This window comes from Lingula anatina, chromosome 1 (assembly GCF_051362555.1).
Source record: "Lingula anatina isolate TDL-2025a chromosome 1, LinAna3.0, whole genome shotgun sequence".
NCBI classification, from domain to species: domain Eukaryota; kingdom Metazoa; phylum Brachiopoda; class Lingulata; order Lingulida; family Lingulidae; genus Lingula; species Lingula anatina.
In genome coordinates, this window is record NC_141767.1 from 69380706 (window position 1) to 69405205 (window position 24500).

Sequence of the window (24500 nt, forward strand, 5' to 3'; positions counted from 1 at the left end):
AAGAAGAAGTGTATGCTGATAAAATACTGTGTCAAAAAGTTATCCTTGAAAAAATTTAGTATGTGAAATATATGTAGGCATTGTACATTTATGATGCTTTTACTTTGCTTTTTGAAGTCTTAGTTGCTTTCTATATTTACTTTGGGCTATTGATAGTTTGTGGTGGCGCGGAAGTTTGTGTTGTTTGAGATGTGTAAGTATGAGTTTGATTAAAGTAAGCTGTTCGTATGTTAGTTTTAGGTTTTACCATTGGTTCGCATCATGTTTATATTAACTGTCTTAAGGTTTCCATTTAGACTTTTTAACTTTAACTTAAGTTTACAAGAGCATCGGGAGAATTATCAATTAAGTAAACACCTCTATATATGACTTTATCACCCCATTCTCATAGATTAGATCGACCTACATTGGATCGACCTAACTCCCTGGGGGTTCACGCTAAATAGCTGTCAGCCGGGCGGACACGAAAGTTAATTACCCCTTAAAGCTTGTAGTAGGCGGGGACGGACACTTAAGGGGGATTATCTGACAGTAATCTAGTGAGACTCCCCGCAGTGATAGATCGATCTAAAAGTTGTGAGAACAGAGCCTATGTTAGCTACATGTACGCTGTACTGCCTGTATAGCTAGTGCAAGATATCTCAGTGCATTAATTAGGATCTGTACGGTACAGACTCGGCTGTCATCATGGTTGGTAAGTGGATCTAAAACCATAATATATAACACAATTATACAATGCAAACAATAAATAAATAACATTCAAAATGGGTTAATGAAGGATATATATTAAAAAGAATTTAATAAAAATTAAAATCAGCATCTACACCCAGACACATATAGTACTCTATGGGTGTATTCCCAGAGATTTAGATCGATCCAGAGATTAAAATTTAGATCGACCTAACTCCCTGGGGGCTCACGCTAAATTGCAGTCAGTCGAGCGCGCACCATAGTTAATTACCCCCTTAGAGATTTCAGTAGGCGGGACAGACGCTTAAGCCGGCAAAGCTGACAGTAATCTAGTGAGACTCCCCACAAGGATAGATCGATCTAAAATCTATGGAAATGGGGTATATGATTTACAGCAAATTGAACTTTCCTCCGAGTTGGGGGAGGGGGGGGGGGGGAGGGAGCAATTTTATCCTACACACGAATCATGTTTGTTTTATTCCATTTTGATATAATGATTAAGTTTTATATATCTAAATTGGGAAAGATTAGTGGCTTTGCAGGATATGTAGATACAGAAAATATGACTTAGAGAGGTTTTTGAACTCAAACCATATACATTGAAGAGTCAGAAGACTATGTGATATCTAGTATTCTGCGAGTTTTCTTTTTTTTTTCTTTCTTTTTTTTTGCATTATGGTAGACTGGTGTGAAAACTTTTGTGGTACCATAGAATGGTGGTACTAAGGATCGTTAACTATTTAATCCACTATCAAGATCCACTATCAAGTGTGATTGTAAATATCATAATGCATTAAAGCTTTACTTTTTTTTTTACATCCCTTTATTGAACTCTTGGTGATTTTCACTGCAGCATATTTCAAAAGCAAATAAGATTACAGACATTAATATATTGTTAAAAGTTAATCCCAGTTAAAAGTTAATCCCAAATGAAATTTTAAAGAAAAACTTAAAGAAAATTTAAACAATACTGTATTTTCCTAATAATCCCACCACTGTAAATGCACATTGTTTATAAAAGAACAAAATTGTGATGATCTGATAATTATCATCAAAGTCGGAAGAAGTGCACTATAAGCACATATCTGAATATGTGTAAATTTCAAATGTCTGAATAATCACAACAATGGAACTTGTACTTAGTAACTTAGGTATCTTCATACTTGCAGGCTCTGGATTTTTTCTTTAACTGGAATTGTCAGTCATTATTATTCTTATAATTATGTTTCTTTTCCAATACCCTGAAGAGCATTCTGTTCATCCATTCATCTTAGAACTAATTGCATGTTTGTATTATCACCGGACTGTCAACTGTTTTTTCACTTTTGTACTATTGATGTAAAAGAAAAAAAAAGAAGTGTGCATGGTCAAAATTGAAAAAATTCATCATTCAACATCCACGCAGATCTGCTCTCATAGAAATGTGATTATTCCAGGAGGTTGGATTAATGCGCACATAACGAGCATATATTGGAGGATATAGCACGTTCTCCTGGATATTCCTAGTTTCCACATTTCCCTTGAAGGTCTGAAAAAACCATGAAAAGCAGTATACTAGCAATAATACAACACTGAGTATAAGAAGTATTAGTTTTGTCAAAATAAGAATTGCAACATGACGTCATAGGTACATGCATGTCATCTATTTATTGCAAATAGGCTCTGAGAAAGTGTGACATAGTTTATGTAGTTAATTAAGTAATCTCATACATATTTAGCTAAGTTTCTGTATGGATATTTGACAGTAGTGCTATACCTTAATACGTCCATTTGCATCCCCGTATGCTTTCAGCTGCAGTTGGCTACTGTTACCATAGTGCACCTGATATTCTCTGACATATTGGTTGTGATCAAATTCCCTGCCCTTGGTCAGTATTGCTGTCACTTTCCTCACTGTCCCAAGGTCAAACTGTAGCCACTGATGTTGGTCATTTTTGTCAGCACACCAGGCTCCAACCTTTCTGTAATTATTATTTATTCTTGACATGGCTGGGCTGTATTGTCCATTCTTCCTCCAATAAGTAGAAGCTGTAATCATGTTATCAGAAATTGGGTGCTTCCCAGATACCAGTAAGTCCATACAGTTTGCTGGAGGGGCCAAGGAATTCAGGCGGTTGGTTAGGACTTTCACTTCATCTTTTAATTTTCTTGACTGAACAGCAACATAGAGTACCAGCAAGATCAGCACCTTAGCTTGTCTCATACCCATCTTGGCATTAATTAGGGACCTCTCTGAGTGATTCGTATGAGGTGATGTACAGAACTATTTATTTACAAATTGCCAGTGAACAAAGACAGAAGTCGTGATGTTGATAACTGAGACACTGATGGCTATCTGTTCTTGAAATAAACGAAAAATGAATTAATGCGCTGTGTCAAATTAGAATAAAAATGTGCTTGATTATATTTGATTTTATTTCCTGTGGCCGTGGAGGAATCTCCCATCTTGCCTAGGTGTCAGCGAATCCTGTTTCTTTAATTTATTTATTATTTTGTTTGTTTAATGCTTTTACATGTGCCATCCTTGATGTCTAGTAATTACAACATTTCAAGGCTGAGTTTTCATATTCTAATTTCATATCTAAAAACCATAATATATCACAGAAGTGAAATATATTGCAAACAATAAATAATGTTCAAAATCGGTTAATTAACTATATTTGAAAGAATTAATTTAATGAAAATTAAAATCACCATCTATACACCATAGAACTTCCAGACACAGAACTCTATGATTTACAGCTAAATTGAACTTTCCTTTGAGGCAGAGGGAGCAATTTTGTCCAACACACAAATCATATTAGCTTTAATCCATTTTGATTCAGTGATTAAGTTTTAAATGACTGCATGGCTAGTTAGTACCACCAGGGTGTACGCTGGCAGTACTCATGGTTTTAGTCCCGACCCGTCTCGTACAGCTCCGCCGGCTCCTACGGCCCCGCAGTCGGGTGCCGGAAACAAGCCACCGTTACTGCTTCTCCTCCTAGACCGCAAGGACCTGTGTCCCCATCTCTTGGATTTAGGTCACATATAATCTCAACTTGAACACCCTGGTTTTTTGTCTCCATCGGTGCACTGGCCTGGGCATGACGCTTGTTGAAATGCACCCTTGTCAAAATTTTTGAAAATTCAATGCTTAATATCTCCCAAACCAAAGGAATTATGGGAAAAATTACTACAGAAGTCTGACCGAAAGTCATATGTGGTGATTCCAAATGTGCCCTTGGATTTGACTTTTGACCTTTTTTTCAAGGTCAAACAAGCCAAAATTTCCTAAAAATGGGAATTTTCTGTAAAAAAATATTTGTTTGTGCTAATTTTTGGAAACTACACAGCCCTAAGCTCTCCTGTTATAGTGAGGGGTTACCATTGGGGACTCCTTTCATCTTTGGGAGTTTGGGGTCAATCGGTGCATTTTCACGGGAGAAGCAGCCATTAGATACCGAAACTGAAAACTCGCTCTAAATCTGGAATGGTAAATGCCAGAGACCTCTTTTTTATTGCATTTTGTAAACCTTGTCAAGTGCAATACTGGGGGTGGTGTCCATTTTTTTGTTTTTGATATGGTTTAGGCGTTGCCCTATATCAAAAATTACAACATCGCAATATTCAGTGGGGAAAATGTGAAATACTCCAAAATTAGCAGAGATACGCCCATAGTTACCATTGAACTTGAATAGGAAGTCATATACTGGTAATCTAATTGTGACCTTGAAATTGACCTTTGACCTACTTTTCATAATGAACTGCACTTTGCAAGTTTTCTGATCTTTATATATCCAAAACTGGCAAAGATACGCCCATAGTTACTATTGAACTTGAATAGGAAGTCATATGCTGGTAATCTAACTGTGACCTTGAAATTGACCTTTGACCTACTTTTCAGTACTGTACCTTGCAAGTTTTCTGATCTTTATATCTCCAAAACTGGCAGAGATACACCCATAGTTACTGTTGAACTTTAATTGGAAGTCTTATTGGCAGTCTTATTGTGACCTTGGAATTGACCTTTGACCTACTTTTCACCATGAACTGAACTTTGCAAATTTTCTATCCCTTATATCTCGAAAACTGGCAGAGATAAGTCCAAAGTTACTATTGAACTTGAATAGGAAGTCATATACTGGCAATCTCACTATGGCCTTGAAATTGACCTTTGATCTACTATTTATGATGAACTGCACTTTGCATGTTTCCTGGCCTTCATATCTCCAAAATTGGCAAAGAAATGCCCATAGCTACTATTGAACTTTTATAGGAAGTCATATACTGTGACCTTGAAATTGACCTTTGACCTACTTTTTCCCCACAAACTGAACTCTGCATATTTTCTTGCCCCTCATATCTTCAAAGCTAGCAGAGATCTGCCCACTGTTGTCCCTAGGTTTTCTCTTTTGTCAGCAAATATGCAATACTGATAACGCATTTCAAGGAAAACCAATAGGCCTATTGTCTAGAAAATCACAGGAGTGATCAGTGTTAGGAAAATACAGCTCAATTTGAACATCTGCTTGTTTTGAACAGTTATGTTTGTTCGATATATATATATTTTTTTTCATATTTTGAGAACTCTTGTTTATTGCATTTCATAGAGCTTGTCAAGCACAAGACTGGTGGTGGTGTTCATTTTTTGGGGGTGGGGTTTACATGAGAATGCGCTTACTCCAGCTGGTGGTACAATATCCAGAGGCGGTATCGCCTCTCTGATCCTCTAGTTAAATTTAGAATGCCGATGTCTTCCTGTACATGCCAGGAGAAATGATGTCAGATATACTTTTATCTGCATAAAGGGTTTTATATATCTAAGAGCGCATTCCCAACGAATTAAGCCAGGCTTTACAAAGCCGGTGACCTAAAAATGGCAGACGTACATGAAAGAAAAACCGCCTAATCTTTTAATAGTCTTTCCGCCTCTCACACGCCTCTCCACACGTCGTCCCTGCGGGGTACAGTAATTAAATCTCGGCTCCGAACATTAATATTTCAGTGAATATCTCTGGTGATATTATCTCCGTAGATAGTCGATTCATTGCTGCTCTACGGGCCAAATTATTCCTTTTTCGTCTCTGTTTTCAAAGATAATAGAACAGAAGAGCTTTTTTCCTTCGATCGCCTTCAGCCGCCATGCTTTCTTCACTACGAGTTTAACTGATGAGCATGCGCACTTAATATTTCTCAGGTAGCTTCTGCATGGTGAACGGAGCCGAGATTTAATTACTGTACCCCGCAGGGACGACGTGTGGGGAGGCGTGTGAGAGGCGGAGAGACTATTAAAAGATTAGGCGGTTTTTCTTTCATGTACGTCCGCCATTTTTAGGTCACCGGCTTTGTAAAGCCTGGCTTAATTCGTTGAGAATGCGCTCTAAATTGTTTAAATTGGAAAAGATCAATGGCTTAGCAGGATATGTAGACACAGAAAATATGACTTAGAGAGGTTTTTGAACACAAACCATATACATTGAAGACTTTGATATCTAGTATTCTATACCTTTGATGTGACGAGATTTTTTTTTTTGCATTATGGTAGACTAGCGTGGTATTCTAAAGACTTTTGTAGTACTAAGGATCTTTAACTGTTTAAGCCACTATCAAGCGTGATTGTAAATATCATAATGCATTACTTTTTTTTTACATCCCTTTATTGTCCTCTTGGTAATTTTCACTGCAGCATATTTCAAAAGCAAATAAGAATACAGACATCATCGATTCAACATTGTTTAAAGTTATCCCAATTAAAATTTAAAGAAAAACATGTTAATTTCTTAAATTGAAAGAATGTTTTCCGAATAATCCCATCACTGTAAATGCACATTGTTTATTAAGGACAAGATTGTGACAATCTGATTATATTATCATCAAAGTCAGAAGAAGTGCACTATAAGCACATATCTGAATATGCATACATCTCAAATGTCTGAAAAGTGTGCAAATGGCCAAAATTGAAAATTTCATCATTTAACATCCACGCAGATCTGCTCTCATAGAAATGTGACTATACCAGGAAGTTGGATTAATGCGCACATAACGAGCATATATGGGAGGATAAAGCACGTTCTCCTGGATATTCCTAGTGTCCACATTTCCCTTGAAGGTCTGAAAAACATGAAAAGCAGTATACTAGCAATAATACAACACTGAGTATAAGAAATAATAGTTTTGTCAAAATAACAATTGCAACCTGATGTCATAGGGACATTCATGTCATCTATGTTAATTGCAAAAAGGCTCTGAGAAAGTGTGACATAGTTTAGGTAGTTGATTAAGTAATTTTATATATATTTAGCTAAGTTTCTGTATGGGTGTTTGATAGTAGTGCTATACCTTAATACGTCCATTTGCATCACTGTATGCTTTCATCTGCAGTTGGCTACTGTTACCAAAGTGCACCTGATATTCTCTGACATATTGGTTCCCATCAAATTCTCTGCCCTTGGTCAGTATTGCTGTCACTTTCCTCACTGTCCCAAGGTCAAACTGTAGCCACTGACGTTGGTCATTTTTGTCAGCACACCAGGCTCCAACCTTTCTGTAATTATTATTTATTCTTGATATGACTGGGCTGTGGTGTGCATCCTTGTTCCAATAAGAAGAAGCTGTAATCATGTTATCAGAAATCGGGTGCTTCCCGGATACCAGTAGGTCCATACAGTTTGCTGGAGGGGCCAAGGAATTCAGGCGGTTGGTTAGGTCTTTTACTTCATCTTTTAATTTTCTTGACTGAACAGCAACATAGAGTACCAGCAAGATCAGCACCTTAGCTTGTCTCATACCCATCTTGGCGTTAATCAGGGACCTGTCTGACTGATTCGTATGAGGTGATGTACAGCTCTATTTATTTACAAGTCGGCAGTGAACAAAGACGGAAGTTGTGATGCTGATAACTGAGGCAGCGATTGGCTATCTGTTAATTTTCTTGTAATAAATAAAAAATGAATCAATGCGCTGTGGCAAATTGAAATGAAAATGGGCTTGATTATATTTCAACTACATTTCTGTGAATTAATGATGAAGAATCACAAAGCTCTGCAATCCAGTTTGAAACTGCACTGTAACAAATACTCTAAAGGCAAAAAGACAAAATTTTCATAATCATAGTACATCTGGTATTTGTGACTGAAAAGCTCTTTATAACATGAAAATATTATACTTGAGACAAAATGGCGTTATTGAAAGAGATGGCAATGAATTATTAAACTTTGGAAAAGAGGGTATTTATTTAGATTCCTCTGCCTTTGGAAGTTACCCATTCCTTATTGTACCCTTCTGTATTGTGTTCTTTTCTTGTCCTCTTACTCTGTAATACTGCTATACTGCAACTCCTTTCTTTAGTTGGTGAGGCTTTCTTCTTTATAATAATAATAATTATTATAATTGTTGTTATAATTATTTTATTTTTGCAATTTTTGTTTTTTCACAAAGTGGCATTTTTAGTAGTACTTTTGCTTCAAATTGACCAAAGAGTACTTTGTTCTTTCATCATTAATATGGTTTTCCATCGGTTTTTGACTGCTTCAGTATCTGTCAGTTTTCTCATTAATGTCTGTCCACATTTATTTTGATATATCATTATTTTTCAATAAAACATTTTTGAATAACACTGTTAAAACATTAACAATATAAGGTGAATACTTTTAATGTTACTCCTGGATAATGTGCCACGATACAGTATCCTTGGCACTATGAAGAGGAGAATATTTCTTTCCTTTGATTTTTTCATTTGTGAGATGCATACAAACCTACTTTCTACCAAAGGCCAAAAGGGTGGTGGCATCATAAACAGAAAGAGATTGTCTGTAGAAAAAATATTCACTCTGTGACCCTGGTAGAGGATAATACAGACTTGCTGTGTAATGGAATTTAATTGTTTTTCTTACTTTTATTCTGGTTTTTAGATGTGTTTTATGAAATGTATGGAGGGTCAGCATGGAAGATGTAGTAGAACAACTATTTGAAGAAGTGAAACGAGGTTACCAGAATCATCAACATTGTATGTACCAGTGCTTGGGTATATAGCAATTCGGTTATTGCTTGTAAAATTTGATATTAGCCATTAATATTTTTTTATAATTAAATTTCCATCTATTCCATTATGCCACTATCTCCCCAGGGGAGCAAAGGGCAGCAACAACACTCCTCCAACGGAAATGATTTTGGGAGATCAGCCAATGTCATTCCGGCTGTCTTCATTTCAGTGTCCGTGCTCCTTCGCCAAGTCTGCCTAGGTCTTCCAACTTTCTGCTTTCCCTGGGGGTTCCAGTCTAGTGACTGGCGAGTTACGTTTGATGTTGGTTTGCCAATTTCCTCTTTTTGATGTCTGTTTCTATTGGTGTTTATTTTGTTCTACCCCAGAGGTCTTCGTTTGAAATAACTTCTAGCCACCTTATTTTCAAGATGTTATGCAAGCACCTGTTGACAAAAGTTTGCAGTCTTTTCCTGTTGGTCTTTGTTGTGCGCCATGTCTCTGAGCCATACAGCATGACTGACTTGACGTTGGTTTTAAAAATTCTGATCTTGTTTTGGAGTGAGATAGCTGAAGATCGCCAGATAGGACGAAGAAGTCTGAAGGCATGTCTTTGCTTTGTTGATGCGGCTCTTGATGTCATCATCTGTTCCACCATCTTTACTCACTACGCTGCCCAGGTAGGTGAACTTGTCTACTTCCTTGATTTCCTCCTGCTGTAGAAATGGAGGGTCTTGCTGTTGGTTGTTGATGCGTAGGACCTCGGTCTTCTCGATGTTGATCCTGAGGCCAGTCTTCTCTGTCTCTACTCGACACGTTCTAGTTTATCCTGGACAAGTTGTTTTCTGTGAGAGAGAAGGCTAATGTCATCTGCAAAGTCGACATCTTCCAACTGCTTGGTGAATGTCCACTGTATGCAGGTCTTGTGGCCTGTAGTGGATTGCCACATAATCCAGTCCACCACCATCAGAAAAATAACTGGTGACAACATGCATCCCTGGCATATGCCGGTCTGTATCTGGAAGGGGTCAGTTAGCTTTCCCTCGTGTATGACTTGGCAGGTTGCATCTTCATACATCTGCTGAATGATGGTGATGTACTAGTACTTTGGGGGAAAGCCATAGTGCTGCATCAGTTTCCAGATGACCTCCCTGTCCACGCTATCAAACACCTTCTGGAAGTCTACAAAAACGCTGTATAGTGGTATCTGCAACTCCAATGACTGCTCTATGATGATTCTCATTGTGGGGATGTGGTCTGTACAGGATCTATCTTGGCGGAAGCCTGCTTGTTCATATCGCAGGGTCTTGTCGAGGGCAGTCTTAAATCTCTCCAAGATGATTTTTGACAGTACTTTTCCAGGTATAGAAAGTAGCATAATCCCTCTCCAGTTGTTGTACAAGGTGAGGTCTCCTTTCTTGGGTAGTTTCACAATGCAGCCGTTCTTCCAGTCCTCTGGTACTGCTTCCTTCTCCCAGATCTTTACTAGCAATGGGTGCATGTTCGTTGATGTCTGGACATCTGCCTTCAGGGCTTCTTTTGGAATGCTGTCTGGTCCTGCTGCTTTGCCAGACTTCAGGGACTTGATGGCTTTCATGATGTCTTGCTTTGTTGGTGGGTTAGTACTAACGTCAAGTAACTGAGTGGCCAGTGGTATGTCAGGAGGTACTTGCTGGTGGGGGTCTGTTCAAAGTCTCCTTAAAATATTCTGTCCATCTTGCTCTTTGCTCTGCCTTCCTGTTATGGTCTTACCGTTCTTGTCTCTCACTGGTTGGGTAGGGTTCCTCGTTTTTTCCCGATAACGCTCTTGTAATTTCATAGATTCTTTTCATGTCTCCCTTCTTTGCTGCTGTCTCTGCCTCCTCTTTGAGTTCGTGAATGAAGGCTCGCTTGTCTTGCCTAGTGCTGTTTTTTTTACCTGCCAGTTGGTCTCCCAGTAAAGTGTCTGCAGCTCTTGTTTCTCCTCTTGGCCCTGTGTCAAGTTGATCTTTCCTTTTAGCTCTTTTCTGTTGTTGATGAGGTTCCATGTGGCTATAGAGAGCCACTCCTTGTGCTTTCGCCTTTTCTTCCCAAGAACCTCATTACATGTTGATGTCCAGGTGTTGCGGAGTCTACGCCAGTGGTCTTCTACCGTGTCTTTTAATTTAATAATACAAATTTAAGTTTTGAAGAAAAAAATGTAAACTTCTTAAATTGAAAGAATGTTTTACATTTAGTAATCCATTCACTGTAAATGCACATTGTTAATGAAGGACAAAATTGTGACGATCTGATTATTATCATCAAAGTCCGAAGCAGAGCACTATAAGCACTTATCTGAATGTATGTACATCTGAAATGTCTGAATATATCACAACAATGGAACTTGTACTTAGTAACTTTGGAGTTTTTTTTTTTTTTTTTTTTTTTTTTTTTTTTTTTTTTTTTTTTTTTTTTAGCTGGAATTATCAGTCATTATTATTCTTATGTTTCTTTTCCCCTATCCTGAAGAGCATTCTGTTCTTCTGATCATCTTAGAGCTAATTGTTTGTATTATCACTGAACTGGCAACTGTATGTTCACTATTGTACTATTGATGTAAAAGAAGAAAAACCCTGTGTGTAAACGGCCAAAATTGAAAATTTTCGTCATCAACATCCACGCAGGTCATAGAAATGTGTTTCTTCCACGGTGTTGGATTTATGCGCACATAACGAGCACATATTAGAGGATAAAGCATGTTCTCCTGGATATTCTTAGTGTCCACATTTCCCTTGAAGGTCTGAAAAACATGAAGAGCAGCTAGTATACATGTACCAGTACAAGCAATAATACAATACTATGGTGGCCCCTATTGTATATTTGAAATTTTGACTTTTCGAGTTTTTGACTTTTCGAGTTTTTGACTTTTTTACCAGTCATATGGCAACTTGCTGCGCGTAGGAAGATATTCAGAATGGAGTGCATGCTCTGAGATGGCGTCGCAGTTGAAAATTTTGTAAATTGCGTAACCTTCGCGGAAGTTCAAGAGTTGCACTTTATTCCCTGCATAAGTACCTGGTGAAAATTAAGACGTGGTAGTAGAGTTTATTATGTGTATCAGCGTTTGTGATTTACCTAGAAGTAAGAAGCAATGAATGAGGTAGATCTCAACGAAGTCTGCCAACTGGTCACTTTTTGGCCATAGCAACACTAACATTTTTAGATATCTCACGTCACAGAAACTGTGCACCTTATTCACGTCAATGGAAGGTGGCTTTTTGCATGAGAAAATTGACTATCAAGTTTCATTAAAAATTAACCTGGCAACTTTTTTTACCAGTCGGAAAACTGGCACCGTGATTCTAGCTGTCAGATGTCAAGTGTTATTTGTTTATCAAGACAAGAGCAACTAATAGTTAAAATGTACTTCCTGTTTTGAGAATACATATGGGAGATAAGAAACATATATATGTTGTATGATGTTTGTATAAAAAATAATAATGAAAAATGAAAAAAACTCCGATATTACTTATCATTATTACTTATAACTTATAACTTATTTTGTCTTATGTCAACTTTTTAACAATTATCGCATGTGTATTTTTATTTAAGAAAATCTGTGCCAATATTGGTATTTGCCTCAGTGAGACTTGTATGGAGTGACAAATGAAAGAAAAAAACAACTATGTAAATGTATATATATATGTGGTAATTTATTAGCAACAAAATGGACACAAAAAAAAAAAAAAAAATGTCCATCTCTTGTCTCTTCTTAACAGCAAACAGTACGTATACCTTATATGTCCTTTTAATAAGAAGTATGTGGCCATTGCAATGCTGTTATCTGAAAAATGAAACAAAGCTAATTTTAAAAATAATTTCACACAAATTCATATTTGAATGCTTCAAAGGTTTTATATTCCAAAACAACTTTCCTCATTAAAATTACTTTCTTAATCATCCACATTTACATACATGTATATGCAATTTCTGTACTACTGTATTTCATACCTTTGTCAGACCATAGCAGAATCCATAGTTTATACAAGGTATGTGGGCAGTCAGCTGTTAAGGTGTTGTTATGGTTAAGATTTAAGAGTTTTAAAGTTGTTGAATACCTCTCACTTCCTGTCTCTTTTCATTTACTTAAAAATATAGCACATTAGTAATGTGTCTTATCTAAATAAAATACAACTGATTAACCACCTGTAATAATAAAATCTTCATTTTACTCCGACAATTCAGAAGGTTCTATAGATAGTGTGTAACTCTACCCTTGACAAATCATAGCATTAGTTTAAAAATTGAGAAGTTCAGATCATGGTGAAAAGTAGGTCAAAGGTCAACTAGCAAGGTCTTGGTGAGATTGCCAGAATATGATCTCCTATACAAGTTCAATAGTAACTATGGGCGTATCTCTGCCAGTTTTCCAGATATAAGGGATAGAAAATTTGCAAAGTTCAGTTCAAAAATATATTTCCATGTAGGATTTGTGTCTTTATTATAAAGAATAAAACTGTAAGGCACTAACCCCATTTCCATAGATTTTTAGATCGATCTATCCCTGTGGGGAGTCTCACTAGATTACTGTCAGCTTGGCCGGCTTAATCATCTGTCCCGCCTACTAAAAGCTGTAAGGGGGTTATTAACTATGGTGCCCGCTGGGCTGACTGCAATTTAGCGTGAACCCCCAGGGAGTTAGGTCGATCTAAATCTTTATCTTTAGATCGATCTAAATCTCTGGGAAAGCACCCTTAGTTTTGTTGTACCACTCAATGAGAAAATTACAATTAAAAAAATATGAATTAAAAAATACAGTATGTGTAAAATTCACAATTGTCTGTGATTTTTCATTGAAAAAACCAAGTACCTAGTCCATTTGATTTTGATAATGTCATTCATTTTTTAAAGAAATTTCGACTTGCCCCCATTAAGAACATACAATTTTGTTGTTGAAGACATATCTTTGTAAAAGTGTGCAACCTAAATTTTCAAACCCAAAATAATTCTTTAGAAACACCTAATGAAAAGAATATAATAAAATAAAATCAAAGCCTATGATCAAAGATTGTCATCTAGATTGAATCATCTATTATTGATTTTTCAATCTAAAAGTGTGCAACCCAAAGCATTCATATTCCCTAACCCAAAATAATTATGTGGACACGTCCACTGAAATTTTAAGGAAATCAGCTTTTACATCAAGATTGGGTCATTTATTATTGACATTTCAATCTAAAAGTGTGCAACCTAAAGCATTCAAATTCTGTAGCCTGAAAAAAGTTTGTGGTAGCACCATCTGATTGTATCATTTATTATTACTGTTCAGTTAATTAAACTTTGAAATGAAAATCCAAATATAGCAGTTATGTAAAAAGTCTGTGGTAGCACCATCTGATTGTATCATTTATTATTAAAGTTCAGTTGATTAAATTTTGTAATGAAAATCCAAATATAGCAGTTATGTAAACAGTTTCATTATTATTGTTCCTCGTGATTTCTTGGAAATAAAGCCTGTTCAGCAGATTTCTCAAACTATGCCAACCAAAAAATGGGCAAAAAAGAAAAAAATGAGCTTGGTATAATTGTAGCTTTTCTACCATGTAGTATGAAGATCACATTACCAATCCCAATATTAAATAAAATACGACTAAAAGTTGAGTTCAAAGTTTACTCCAAGAATCAAGAAGGCTCTATAGATAGTGGGAAATTCTACCCTTGACAAATCACAACAATCATTCAATTTTCAAGAAGAAGTCGGTCCTATATTTCTTAATTAAAAATGAAGGGCATATATCCAGTTTTCTGTCGACAATAAAGCATGCCTAGCTATTTATGTTTGCGTGTTCGAATTGCTTTTTAAAGTTCTGCTTCACTACAACTATTTTCACTATCACTGTTTTCTTTTATAATTACTTCACTACATAAATTATCTAAGCTATTTAAACATGCACTCCCCTTCGCATACACAACTTGGCCCACATGTTCTGTTTTTCTTCCTTCATCCACAACGGTTGCCACACGTGGTCTACCTTCCTACAACTACACCCTTCCATTAAGAAATTAAAATTATCCTGTGCTAATTTATCCACCTCATTTGCTGAGAATTTATATTTGAGTTTCCCTTCTAACTGGTACCCCCATTCTAAGACATCTAAATACTCTATCCTATTCTGGCCTGCTTGTCCCCACATCTGTGGGGACACTCTAAGCTATCTTCTAGTGGCAATACATGCTACAATTCTACATCTAACAAAGCCGACCTTATATTACCTAACCAAATAGAAACATTTTCTGAATAACTGAGGTCCTTATTATACAAACTTCTGAAAAAACTAATGGGGCTACTGTCTGGATTCACTGACAAAAAAGCATTGCAGCATTTTCTAAAATAAAGACAACCTAAGAGACAGACGGTAAAAAGCTAATAGTTGACTTCTGTAGTTCCCTGCACCTACTTCATCAAGAGTTCCTACAGCAATTTTTCCATATATAAAGTCAGCATACCTATGAAATACAGAGTAGATTGTTTTTTTACCAAATCCCCTAAAAAATGAAACATAATCACACCCAGAACATACAAACAAAACCTGCATAATTTTACCCACCTTTGACCTATATAACCTACTCAAGTCGGGATCATTAACTATGTAACCATGCAACCTATTAACATTAACATAAATTTCCTCATACAATTTACAACTTAATTTTATCAAGATGTTTTTACCTAGTTACTTGATCTCTGCTATCATACAAACCAAGCCCTATTTTTAGTACAATACGATTATCATATTATTTTCTGAACTATTCAGAATTTTTTTTTTAATTTCAATTTTAATTTCGGACCGCATGTTGAGTAATCAATAAGTAAAAGGGAGAAATATTCATTTGCTTTTAGATGGGTGCTCTTAACTAATTTTAACGGATATTTTAAGTAATATTGCACCTTTAGCAGCGCTGCATGTTAAAATGAGGGACAATATTGTTTTCAATGCAGAAAATCTGCAGTGGCACAGTCAGGATGCAAAACTGTCCATTATATTCATCTAAACGAACTAGCTTAGATATTGAAAAAAAAAGCACTTTTTTTTTGGTGGGTGGGGGGGGGGATGCAAGTGGAAATTATCTGGGGAAACTGGGACAGGTGAAACTTGTTAGCAGTAAGCCTGACCGGACAGGTTACCAGAAGCGTCAGGCCATGCAGCAGTGTAATAATCACATATACTTCATGTGTAAATTTATTAATAGGTATGCTAACTTGTTTTTGTAATGTTATGTAGTTGCTTGCTACGAGCGTAGATTCTATGTAAGTATATATATATATATATTTAAAGCAGGTTTCTCTCAGGTTAAAAAAGAATGCATTCGGCATAGTGCAATTATTAATTCTGAAAGATTTTTCCATAAAGTACAATTTTTTCGGACAGTACAATTTGTTATTTTGGAAGATTTTTCCACAAACTACAATTATTTAGGACTTCGGGGTAGTAGCATCTTTAAATAATTCACGGCACACATTTTTTAAAAATGGCCCACTTTTTTTGATCAAGTGGGCCAAATTGGCCCAACCAGATTTGACCCAGGACGATTCCTGAAAGTAAATTGAAATTTAAAAAAATTCACAACATTTGCAGGTTTTTTTGCTCTATGAGCAATTTTATTGCTTAAAAAATCATGCCAGACTGCTGGTAAAGAGGTTTCATGAGTAATCCTAAGCAACCCTGATCTCTCCTATCACATTCAACTTGTTTAGGATAATATTTATTTTTGTCCACTGGTTTATCGAAAACAACATGAATTTACACAATATCTTTGACTTTAAATAATTTAAGTATATTACTATTGTAAAGAGATTGTGCATATTGTTTGAAAGTTTTAAGTAATGGTAATGGTGGTGCTATTACCTGAAACATTGCGTCAATAACTATATATATATATATATATATATATATATATATATATATATATATATATATGCTAGTGTAGGCAATTTCCTTAGGGAACCCTATATTAAAAGTTTGTGGGTAATTTGATTGAAAAAAAAAAATGTCTTGATAAAGACTTATTTCCTTTATAGAGGGGGGGGGGGGGGGGGTCCATCTTCCTCTTAGGGGGATCCATTTTCTCCACATAAAGCTAAAGGGTTTGGTATTATTTGTTGAACATTTAATGGTAGTGCTTTTTCCTTTTTTGCCCAATTAAGGCTTCGTTCACATGAAAAATCTATTTTCTATTTGCGGTATCTTGTGATCATGGCCTGTGCCCTGAATACCCCATGGCGTAATTACTGGCAGCGCGAGCCAGTTACTTCCAAAGCTGTAATTAATTCTCGGCTGCGCTCGGAGTGATCACAAGATACCGCGAATAGAAAATAGATTTTTAGAAAATAGATTTTTCATGTGAACGGAGTCTAAACTGTTTCCATAAAAGGATAATAACTCTTCGTATGAGATATATATTTCACAATAAATGAAGGGTTTTATATATCTAAATTGTCTCAATTGAGAAAGATCAATGGCTTAGCAGGATATGTAGACACAGAAAATATGACTTAGACCCCATAGATTTTAGATCGATCTATCCCTGTGGGGAGTCTCACTAGATTACTGTCAGCTTAGCCGGCTTAAGCGTCTGTCTCGCCTACTGAAAGCTGTAAGGGGGTAATTAACTATTGTGCGCGCTGGGCTGACTGCAATTTAGCGTGAACCCCCAGGGAGTTAGGTCGATCTAAATCTTAATCCCTGGATCGATCTAAATCTCTGGGAATACACCCTTAGAGAGGTTTTTGAACTCAAACCATATACATTGAAGACTGTATGATATCTAGTATTCTATTCCTTTTATGTGGTGAGTTTTTTTCATTATGGTAGACAAATGTTGAAAGGCGATTAATTTTGAAAGGCGTCGTGGTCGAGTGGTAAGAGCGCGTGACTATGGTGCAGAAGGTCACGGGTTTGAATCCCACTGGGGTCCGGACTGGAAAACTTTCTCTGTCCAACCAGCAGTAAATGCCTTTTATGTGGTGAGTTCCCTGGTCCGCTAGGGAAGTTAAGGCATCAAAAGGAGAGGGATGGGCTCCGCCTTTCACATGCTGTGCCCTAGATACGATATGGCTGAAGAGCATTCTGTTCATCTATTCATCTTAGAGCTAATTGTTTGTGTTATCACTGTGCTTGCAACGTTTTGTTCACCATTTTACTATATATATATATATATATATATATATATATATTTAATTTTATTTATATATATATTTAACTTTGGTGCAAATGTCCAAAATTGAAAATTTTCATCATTCAACATCCACACAGATCTGCTCTCATAGAAATGTGATCATTCCAGGAGGTTGGATTAACCGCACATAACGAGCATATATTGGAGGATATAGCACATTCTCCTGAATATTCCTAGTGTCCACATTTCCATTGAAGGTCTGAAAAAAAAAACATGAAAAGCAGTATACTAGCAATAGAACAATGTTGAGTATAAGAAATATGAGTTTAAACTGTTTTGTCAATATGACAATTGCAACCTGATATCATAGGGACATTAATGTCGCCTATATTTATTGCAAATAGGCTATGAGAAAGTTTGACATAGTTTAGGTAGTTAATTAAGTAATCTCATATATATTTAGTTAAGTTTCTGTATGGATGTTTGACAGTAGTGCTATACCTTAATACGTCCATTTGCATCCCTGTATGCTTTCATCCACAGTTGGCTACTGTTACCATAATGCACCTCATATTCTTTGACAAACTGATTGAAATCAAATTCTCTGCCCTTGGTCAGTATTGCTGTCACTTTCCTCACTGTCCCAAGGTCAAACTGCAGCCACTGATGTTGGTCATTTATGTCAGCACACCAGGTTCCAACATCCTTGTGCATTTTATATATTCTTGACATGACTGGGCTGCAAACATGATTTTGCCTCCAATAAGAAGCTGTAATCTTGTTAGGCCACACTTTTTTATTTTTATCAATTATGGATGACATCCTCTGGTGACCCTAAAATCGGTGCGAGCGGGCGAAAAAAAAAAAAAAACAGTCCAAAAAAAAAAAAAAAACTGCTTAAGAAAAGGTATGTTTTCAGTACACAGCTGGAAACACTAATTTACCACAGAAACACGTATCAAACTTTTTTTTTTTTTTTTTTGGAGAACGGACGAAAATCGGTGCGCGGGCAGGATGTCATCCAGAAAAATAAAAAAGTGTGGCCTTATCAGAAATCGGTTGCTTCCCAGATACCAGTAGGTCCCTACAGTTTTCTGGAGGGACCAAGGAATTCAGGCGGTTGGTTAGGACTTTCACTTCATCCTTTAAACTTCTTGACTGAACGGCAACATAGAGTACCAAAATGATCAGCACCTTAGCTTGTCTCATACCCATCTTGGCATTAATCAGTTGTGACTTCTGTCTGAGGGACTGGTATGAGGTAATACAGCTCTATTTATTTACGAATTGGCACAGAACAAAGACAGAAACTGAGACGCTGATGGCTATCTGTTCATTTCCTTGAAATAAACAAGAAATGAATTTATGTGTTGTGTCAAGTTATAATGAAAATGGGCTTGATTATATTTCGTCTATGATGTACAGTTGAAGAATCACATTGCTCTGCAATCCAGAGACAAAATGGCATTATGGAAAGAGATGAAAGGCAATGAATTATTAAATAAAATTTGTTTGGAAAGAGGGTATTTATTTAGACTCCTCTGGCCTTGGAAGTTACTCATTCTTTTTTGTACCCTTCTGTAGTGTGTTCCTTTCTTGTCTTCTTTGGCTGCGTTCACATGATAAATCTATTTTCTAAAAATCTAAAAATCTATTTGCGGTATCTTGTGATCACGGTCTGTGCCCTGAATACCCCGCGGTGTAATTACTGAATTAATTACGAGAATTAATTACAGCTTTGGAAGTAACTGGCTCGCGCTGCCCGTAGTTACACTGTGGGGTATTCAGGGCACAGACTGTGATCACAAGATACCGCAGATAGATTTAAAGAAAATAGATTTTTCATGTGAACGCAGCCTTATTCTTTAATGCTATGATACTGCAACCCCTGTCTTTAGTTGGTGAGGCTTTTTTTCTTTTTTCTTTTTCTTTTCTTTTTTTTTTTGCATTGTTTTCTTTTCTCACAAAATGACATTTTAAAGGTCTGACTCTGAATTCCCAAGCTCTGTCCTAGTTGCAATTTCTGAATGTCAGTAGTAATAGTAGTACTTAATCAAAATTTAGTAATAATTATGCGTAATTTTGTAACAAAGTTGACAAAAAGTATTTTATTTTTTCATCATTAATATGGTTATTCATCAGTTTGTGACTTCTTTAATGCCTATCAGTTTTTTACAGTAATGTCTGTTCAAAATGTCAGCTTTTCTGCCCTTTATTTTGATATATCATTATTTTTCAATATAACATTTTTAAATAACACTGTTAAAAAAACATCAACAATATAAGGTGAATACTTTTAATTTTACTCCATAATAATGTGCCATGATACAGTATCCTTGACATATGATTTTTTCATTTGCCAAGTCTCTTGTTTTGTTACATTATAATATGCATACAAACCTACTTTCTACCAGAGGCCAGAAGGGGACATCAAAAATGAAGAGAAATTGTCTCGTTGAAAAAATATTCACTCTGTGATCCTGGTAGAATATAATACAAACTTACTGTGTAATGGAATTTTATTGTTTTTCTTGCTTTTATTCTGGTTTTTAGGAGATGTGTTTTATGAAATGTATGGAGGGTCAGCATGGAAGATGTAGTAGAACAACTGTTTGAAGAAGTGAAACGAGGTTACCAGATTCATCAACATTGTATGTACCAGTGCTTGGGTGTATAGCAATTCAATTATTGCTTGTAAAATTTGATATTAACCATCAATATTTTTTAATAATTAAATTTAGTAATGTGAATTTATAGAAATTACATTGGATTTGGTAAAATGAGCAAAATTGATGTGAAAATAGACAAACATCCAGTGATAATGGATATTATTTATAATGGATATTATTTATACTTATGTTACGTATTTTAAAATGAATTATTGTCTAACACAGCACTGTAGCCTCCAAGTAATGACTTTTGTGTGGGTTTTGGTATCTGATTTAGAAATACGGACCTCTCAGATGTCTTCCTAGGAATTTTGTTGGAATACAAAACTCACAAATTGGAAGACTAGATCAAAATGTTAGATTGCCACTCTGAATCCTATATACGTTTATCCAATTTCCTCCTACAGTGTAGATGTAATGTGATAAAACAGTTGTTCTTCAGTTAGAGATGAATTAGTCGCACACCTTGTTTCAATCCACCATCCATGGACCCCAATCATTGAAATTGATGAAACATTGGGACCATTCCCACAGATATTTGGATCGATCGTTCTCCCTAGGGAGTCTCACTAAATTGCTATCAACCTTACCGGCTTAAATGTCTGTCTAGTAAAGCTGTTGGGGGTAATTATCTTTACCCCCTAGCTGATTAGGTAAGCGTGATAGACATTTAAGCCAGTTAAGTTGACAGTATTTAGTGAGACTCCCCAGGGAGATAGATCGATCCAGATGGATCAGTGCTTGGGTGTATAGCAATTCAATTATTGCTTGTAAAATTTGATATTAACCATTAATATTTTTTAATAATTAAATTTAGTAATGTGAATTTATAGAAATTACATTGGATTTGGTAAAATGAGCAAAATTGATGTGAAAATAGACAAACATCCAGTGATAATGGATATTATTTATAATGGATATTATTTATAATGGATATTATTTATACTTATGTTACTTATCCAGATGGATTGATCTAGGGATGGGAACACAGTCTAAGAGACAATTGTCATTCAATCTCTCAGTCAAGAAGAACCTTGCTTTTTTGAAACCATGAAAAATCTTTTTCATAGATGTAATTTGTTTTCTACATTTTTTAAAGTTCCATAATGCTTTAATAATGCCTGACTTATGTAGTGTTATCTTTTTTTTTCAGTGACAGATGACATACTGTCAGCGTAAGTTTTTGTAATTTCCCTAGGAAAATGGAATTTCAGTTCTTTTGTCATGAAATTTAAAGAATCAGTTCAATGTGGTATGCAGAATTTAATCAATATATAATCACTTATGAAGATCATTAGTATATTTTTACTGGTTACAATGTAAGCTTTTTTTTACTCCGTGTAAACCTTGCTAGTTTTATACATTCATGAAGCCACTTTTAATCCATTTCTTATTTCATTCATTGCTGCACACATTTACAACTGCATTGTGTTTTGCTTTTTATGGTGTTTTGTTTCCCATGTCAAGTGGACTGAAGGATCCACAGTTTTATTCTCACTGATGGATGCTTCTTCCCTGCATTGCATCAGTGCATTTATTTGTAGCTGCTTCTCTGACAGACTTTGGTATACCTTGAATGGTTCAGAAAAAAAAGATGATCACCTAATAATGAAATCATTTTAAAATGTCCTCTGGGTGTAAGTGACTTCACCCTGGTCACTTTCTCCTGAAATCAGAATCACTAAATCTCGGCATCTTATGAAATAAATTGGAATATCCGTGGGTAATATATGTGGAAGACTGGAAACTCACCAGTGCCATGATTTCTCCTCTTATAGTAATAAAGCTGTTTATTAAACACACATAGCTAATAAAACTGTTTAACATCCTCTTATCATGATAGATATTGATTCCTCTCTTCCAAATGTTTTGAGAAAAAAGGGATCACCCATCTTGCCTAGGTGTCAGTGAATCCCGTTTCTTTTTCTTTTTTGTTAATTTAATGCTTTTACATGTGCCATCCTTGATGTTTTGTTACAAAACCATTTCCAGGCTGAATTTTGTATTCCAAGCACCATTGTTGCCATCGTTGGACCTCATTGACCATGGCAAGATCACACACCTGGTCAGCCCCAGCGGGCGGTCAGTGTACCAGGTGACTGGCACCACAGGTGTTCCTTACTGCTGTCTGGCCACCAGCGACTACTGCAGTTGTCCAGCTTACACTTTCTCAGGTAAATTATTTCTGTATTAAGTGGATTGTTTTATACCCATGTATGCATATCTGTACCTATTGTTATTTTAGTAATGCTTTCAATACATGGTAGTGGGAAAGATGAATTCATTGGCGGATTTAGGGGGTGTCAGGGGGGTCCTGACCCCCCCTTTGATTTCTGAAAAAAAAAATCACACCAATGGTCCCCTCTTGAAATAAGAATTTTGACTAGCTGAATTATAGTTCTAAACTGTACCAAATGGCACCATTCGCCCTCTAAAATACCAACATTTTTTGGGGCCCTTCATCGGGCCCCAAACCCCACACTAAGGGGGTGGGGTTGGAGGTTGAGGGGGGGGAGTGTCAGCTTCACATTTGCTGCCTGTCGTTCTTACAAACCAGACCCCCCCCCCCCCATAATTGTCTTCTTTACTGGAATATATTTGAAAATATTGCTTTCTCTTCATATTTTGGGCTCATTCAAACATTTTACGATTTCAGTTTTAAAAAGAGGAGATACTATAATGGTAAGTAATGATAGTTATTTGGGAATTTTGGTCACTATATTGTTTGAACAATATTAAAATATACAGTAAGTGGAAAACAAGTAAATGATTTTAAAGACATTTAAACAGTCATTCTCATGTTCATAACCACGTGAAGTAACATGGTCACAGTCTGTTTTGCTGTTACAGTGCAAGCATGTGCTAGCCATCCATCTCAGTGAAGCCATGGGTCTGTGCAAGAAACAGGAAGTTTCAAATAAAGAGCTGGCTCTACTTCTCCGACAAATGGACTAAGAGTTTGAGCAGATCTAATATCTCTGCAGGCTTTTGACATCTTATGACTTCAGGGTCTGCTAGCGGACAAGTATTTGATGTACTTATTCATTTTGGTTTTTCAACTATAGATAGGTCCAGTTTTGTCCATCATGACATGAAGATGTGTTGGTTTTAATATTTCATAATGTGAAGGACCTAGTTAAACTGAAAATCACTTGCATGGTTTTCATCACTTCTTGAAACCAAGTATGATCAAGTAGATTCTCGTTGAGTAACAAGTAAGGTTTTGAAAAATGAAATTTGTGCTAAGCAAGTTGTTCGACACACTAAGACCGCATTCTCAACGAATTGAGCCAGGCTTTACAAATCCTGAGAACTAAAAATGGCGGACGTACATGAAAGAAAAACCGCCTAATCTTTTAATAGTCTCTCCGCCTCTCACACGCCTCCCCACACGTCGTCCCTGCGGGGTACAGTAATTAAACCTCGGCTCCGTTCGCCATGCGGAAGCTACCTGAGAAATATTAAGTGCGCATGCTCATCAGTTAAACTCGTGGTGAAGAAAGCATGGCGGCTGAAGGCGATCGAAGGAAAAAAGCTCTTCTGTTCTATTATCTTTCAAAACAGAGACGAAAAAGGAATGAATTGGCCCGTAGAGCAGCAATGAATCGACTATCTACGGAGATAATATCACCAGAGATATTCACAGAGATATTCATGTTCGGAGCCGAGATTTAATTACTGTACCCCGCAGGGACGACGTGTGGGGAGGCGAGTGAGAGGCAGAGAGACTATTAAAAGATTAGGCAGTTTTTCTTTCATGCACGTCCACCATTTTTAGTCCTCAGGATTTGTAAAGCCTGGCTCAATTCGTTGAAAATGCGGCCTAAGAAAATACTACATTAACAATAGAGACTGTAATTTAAGCAAAGTAGCGACAAGCATGTTCAAAAAGGCTCAGTATGCTATTGAAAAGAACCTTACAGTAAACCATTTCCCATTTGGTCTGTGTCCCATGGCCCATGTTTAGTAAATTTTCATGTGTAAGATTGCATTGCAAAAATTCAAACTGTTGCTCTAATTTTGGTCTTGTTCCACTTCTTTTTATA

At 36.3% G+C, this 24500-nt stretch overlaps 3 protein-coding genes across 5 annotated transcripts; 1 reads left to right on the top strand and 2 right to left on the bottom strand.

The window, feature by feature from the left end:
- The first annotated feature begins 71 nt into the window (after window positions 1-71).
- Window positions 72-24184, top strand: LOC106174802 (zinc finger SWIM domain-containing protein 7-like). 3 transcript variants are annotated; one of them, XM_087000177.1, is made up of 6 exons: window positions 72-193; window positions 20339-20436; window positions 21608-21629; window positions 22447-22628; window positions 23111-23136; window positions 23305-24184. In XM_087000177.1, exons 2-6 carry the CDS (start codon window positions 20373-20375, stop codon window positions 23407-23409), a joined length of 399 nt encoding a protein of 132 aa, XP_086856303.1. In that variant the 5' UTR covers window positions 72-193; window positions 20339-20372; the 3' UTR covers window positions 23410-24184. The 3 variants fall into 3 exon arrangements, with proteins under 3 accessions (XP_086856303.1, XP_086856305.1, XP_086856304.1); XM_087000179.1 differs by lacking the exon at window positions 20339-20436 and adding an exon at window positions 8581-8677 and having other exon boundaries at window positions 151-194; XM_087000178.1 differs by lacking the exon at window positions 72-193 and adding an exon at window positions 8581-8677.
- Window positions 1479-2947, bottom strand: LOC106166439 (lactadherin-like). Its single transcript, XM_013544997.2, has 2 exons — window positions 2447-2947; window positions 1479-2218 (listed from the first exon to the last, which is right to left on the bottom strand). The coding sequence occupies exons 1-2, from the start codon at window positions 2897-2899 to the stop codon at window positions 2081-2083; spliced, it is 591 nt and encodes a 196-aa protein (XP_013400451.2). The 5' UTR covers window positions 2900-2947; the 3' UTR covers window positions 1479-2080.
- Window positions 6296-7521, bottom strand: LOC106174801 (lactadherin-like). The gene is made up of 2 exons (XM_013556492.2): window positions 7012-7521; window positions 6296-6783 (listed from the first exon to the last, which is right to left on the bottom strand). The coding sequence occupies exons 1-2, from the start codon at window positions 7462-7464 to the stop codon at window positions 6646-6648; spliced, it is 591 nt and encodes a 196-aa protein (XP_013411946.2). The 5' UTR covers window positions 7465-7521; the 3' UTR covers window positions 6296-6645.
- Window positions 24185-24500: the final 316 nt, after the last annotated feature.

Excerpts from the sequence above, each read along its gene's own strand:
- LOC106174801 (XM_013556492.2), bottom strand. The coding sequence starts at position 7,464 with ATGGGTATGAGACAAGCTAAGGTGCTGATCTTGCTGGTACTCTATGTT. Across the intron at positions 6,784-7,011 it reads ATGCAAATGGACGTATTAAG|ACCTTCAAGGGAAATGTGGA; the intron begins GTATAGCACTAC and ends CATGTTTTTCAG.
- LOC106166439 (XM_013544997.2), bottom strand. The coding sequence starts at position 2,899 with ATGGGTATGAGACAAGCTAAGGTGCTGATCTTGCTGGTACTCTATGTT. Across the intron at positions 2,219-2,446 it reads ATGCAAATGGACGTATTAAG|ACCTTCAAGGGAAATGTGGA; the intron begins GTATAGCACTAC and ends TGGTTTTTTCAG.
- LOC106174802 (XM_087000177.1), top strand. The coding sequence starts at position 20,373 with ATGGAAGATGTAGTAGAACAACTGTTTGAAGAAGTGAAACGAGGTTAC. Across the intron at positions 20,437-21,607 it reads TTACCAGATTCATCAACATT|TGACAGATGACATACTGTCA; the intron begins GTATGTACCAGT and ends TTTTTTTTTCAG. Across the intron at positions 22,629-23,110 it reads TCCAGCTTACACTTTCTCAG|TTTTAAAAAGAGGAGATACT; the intron begins GTAAATTATTTC and ends TTACGATTTCAG.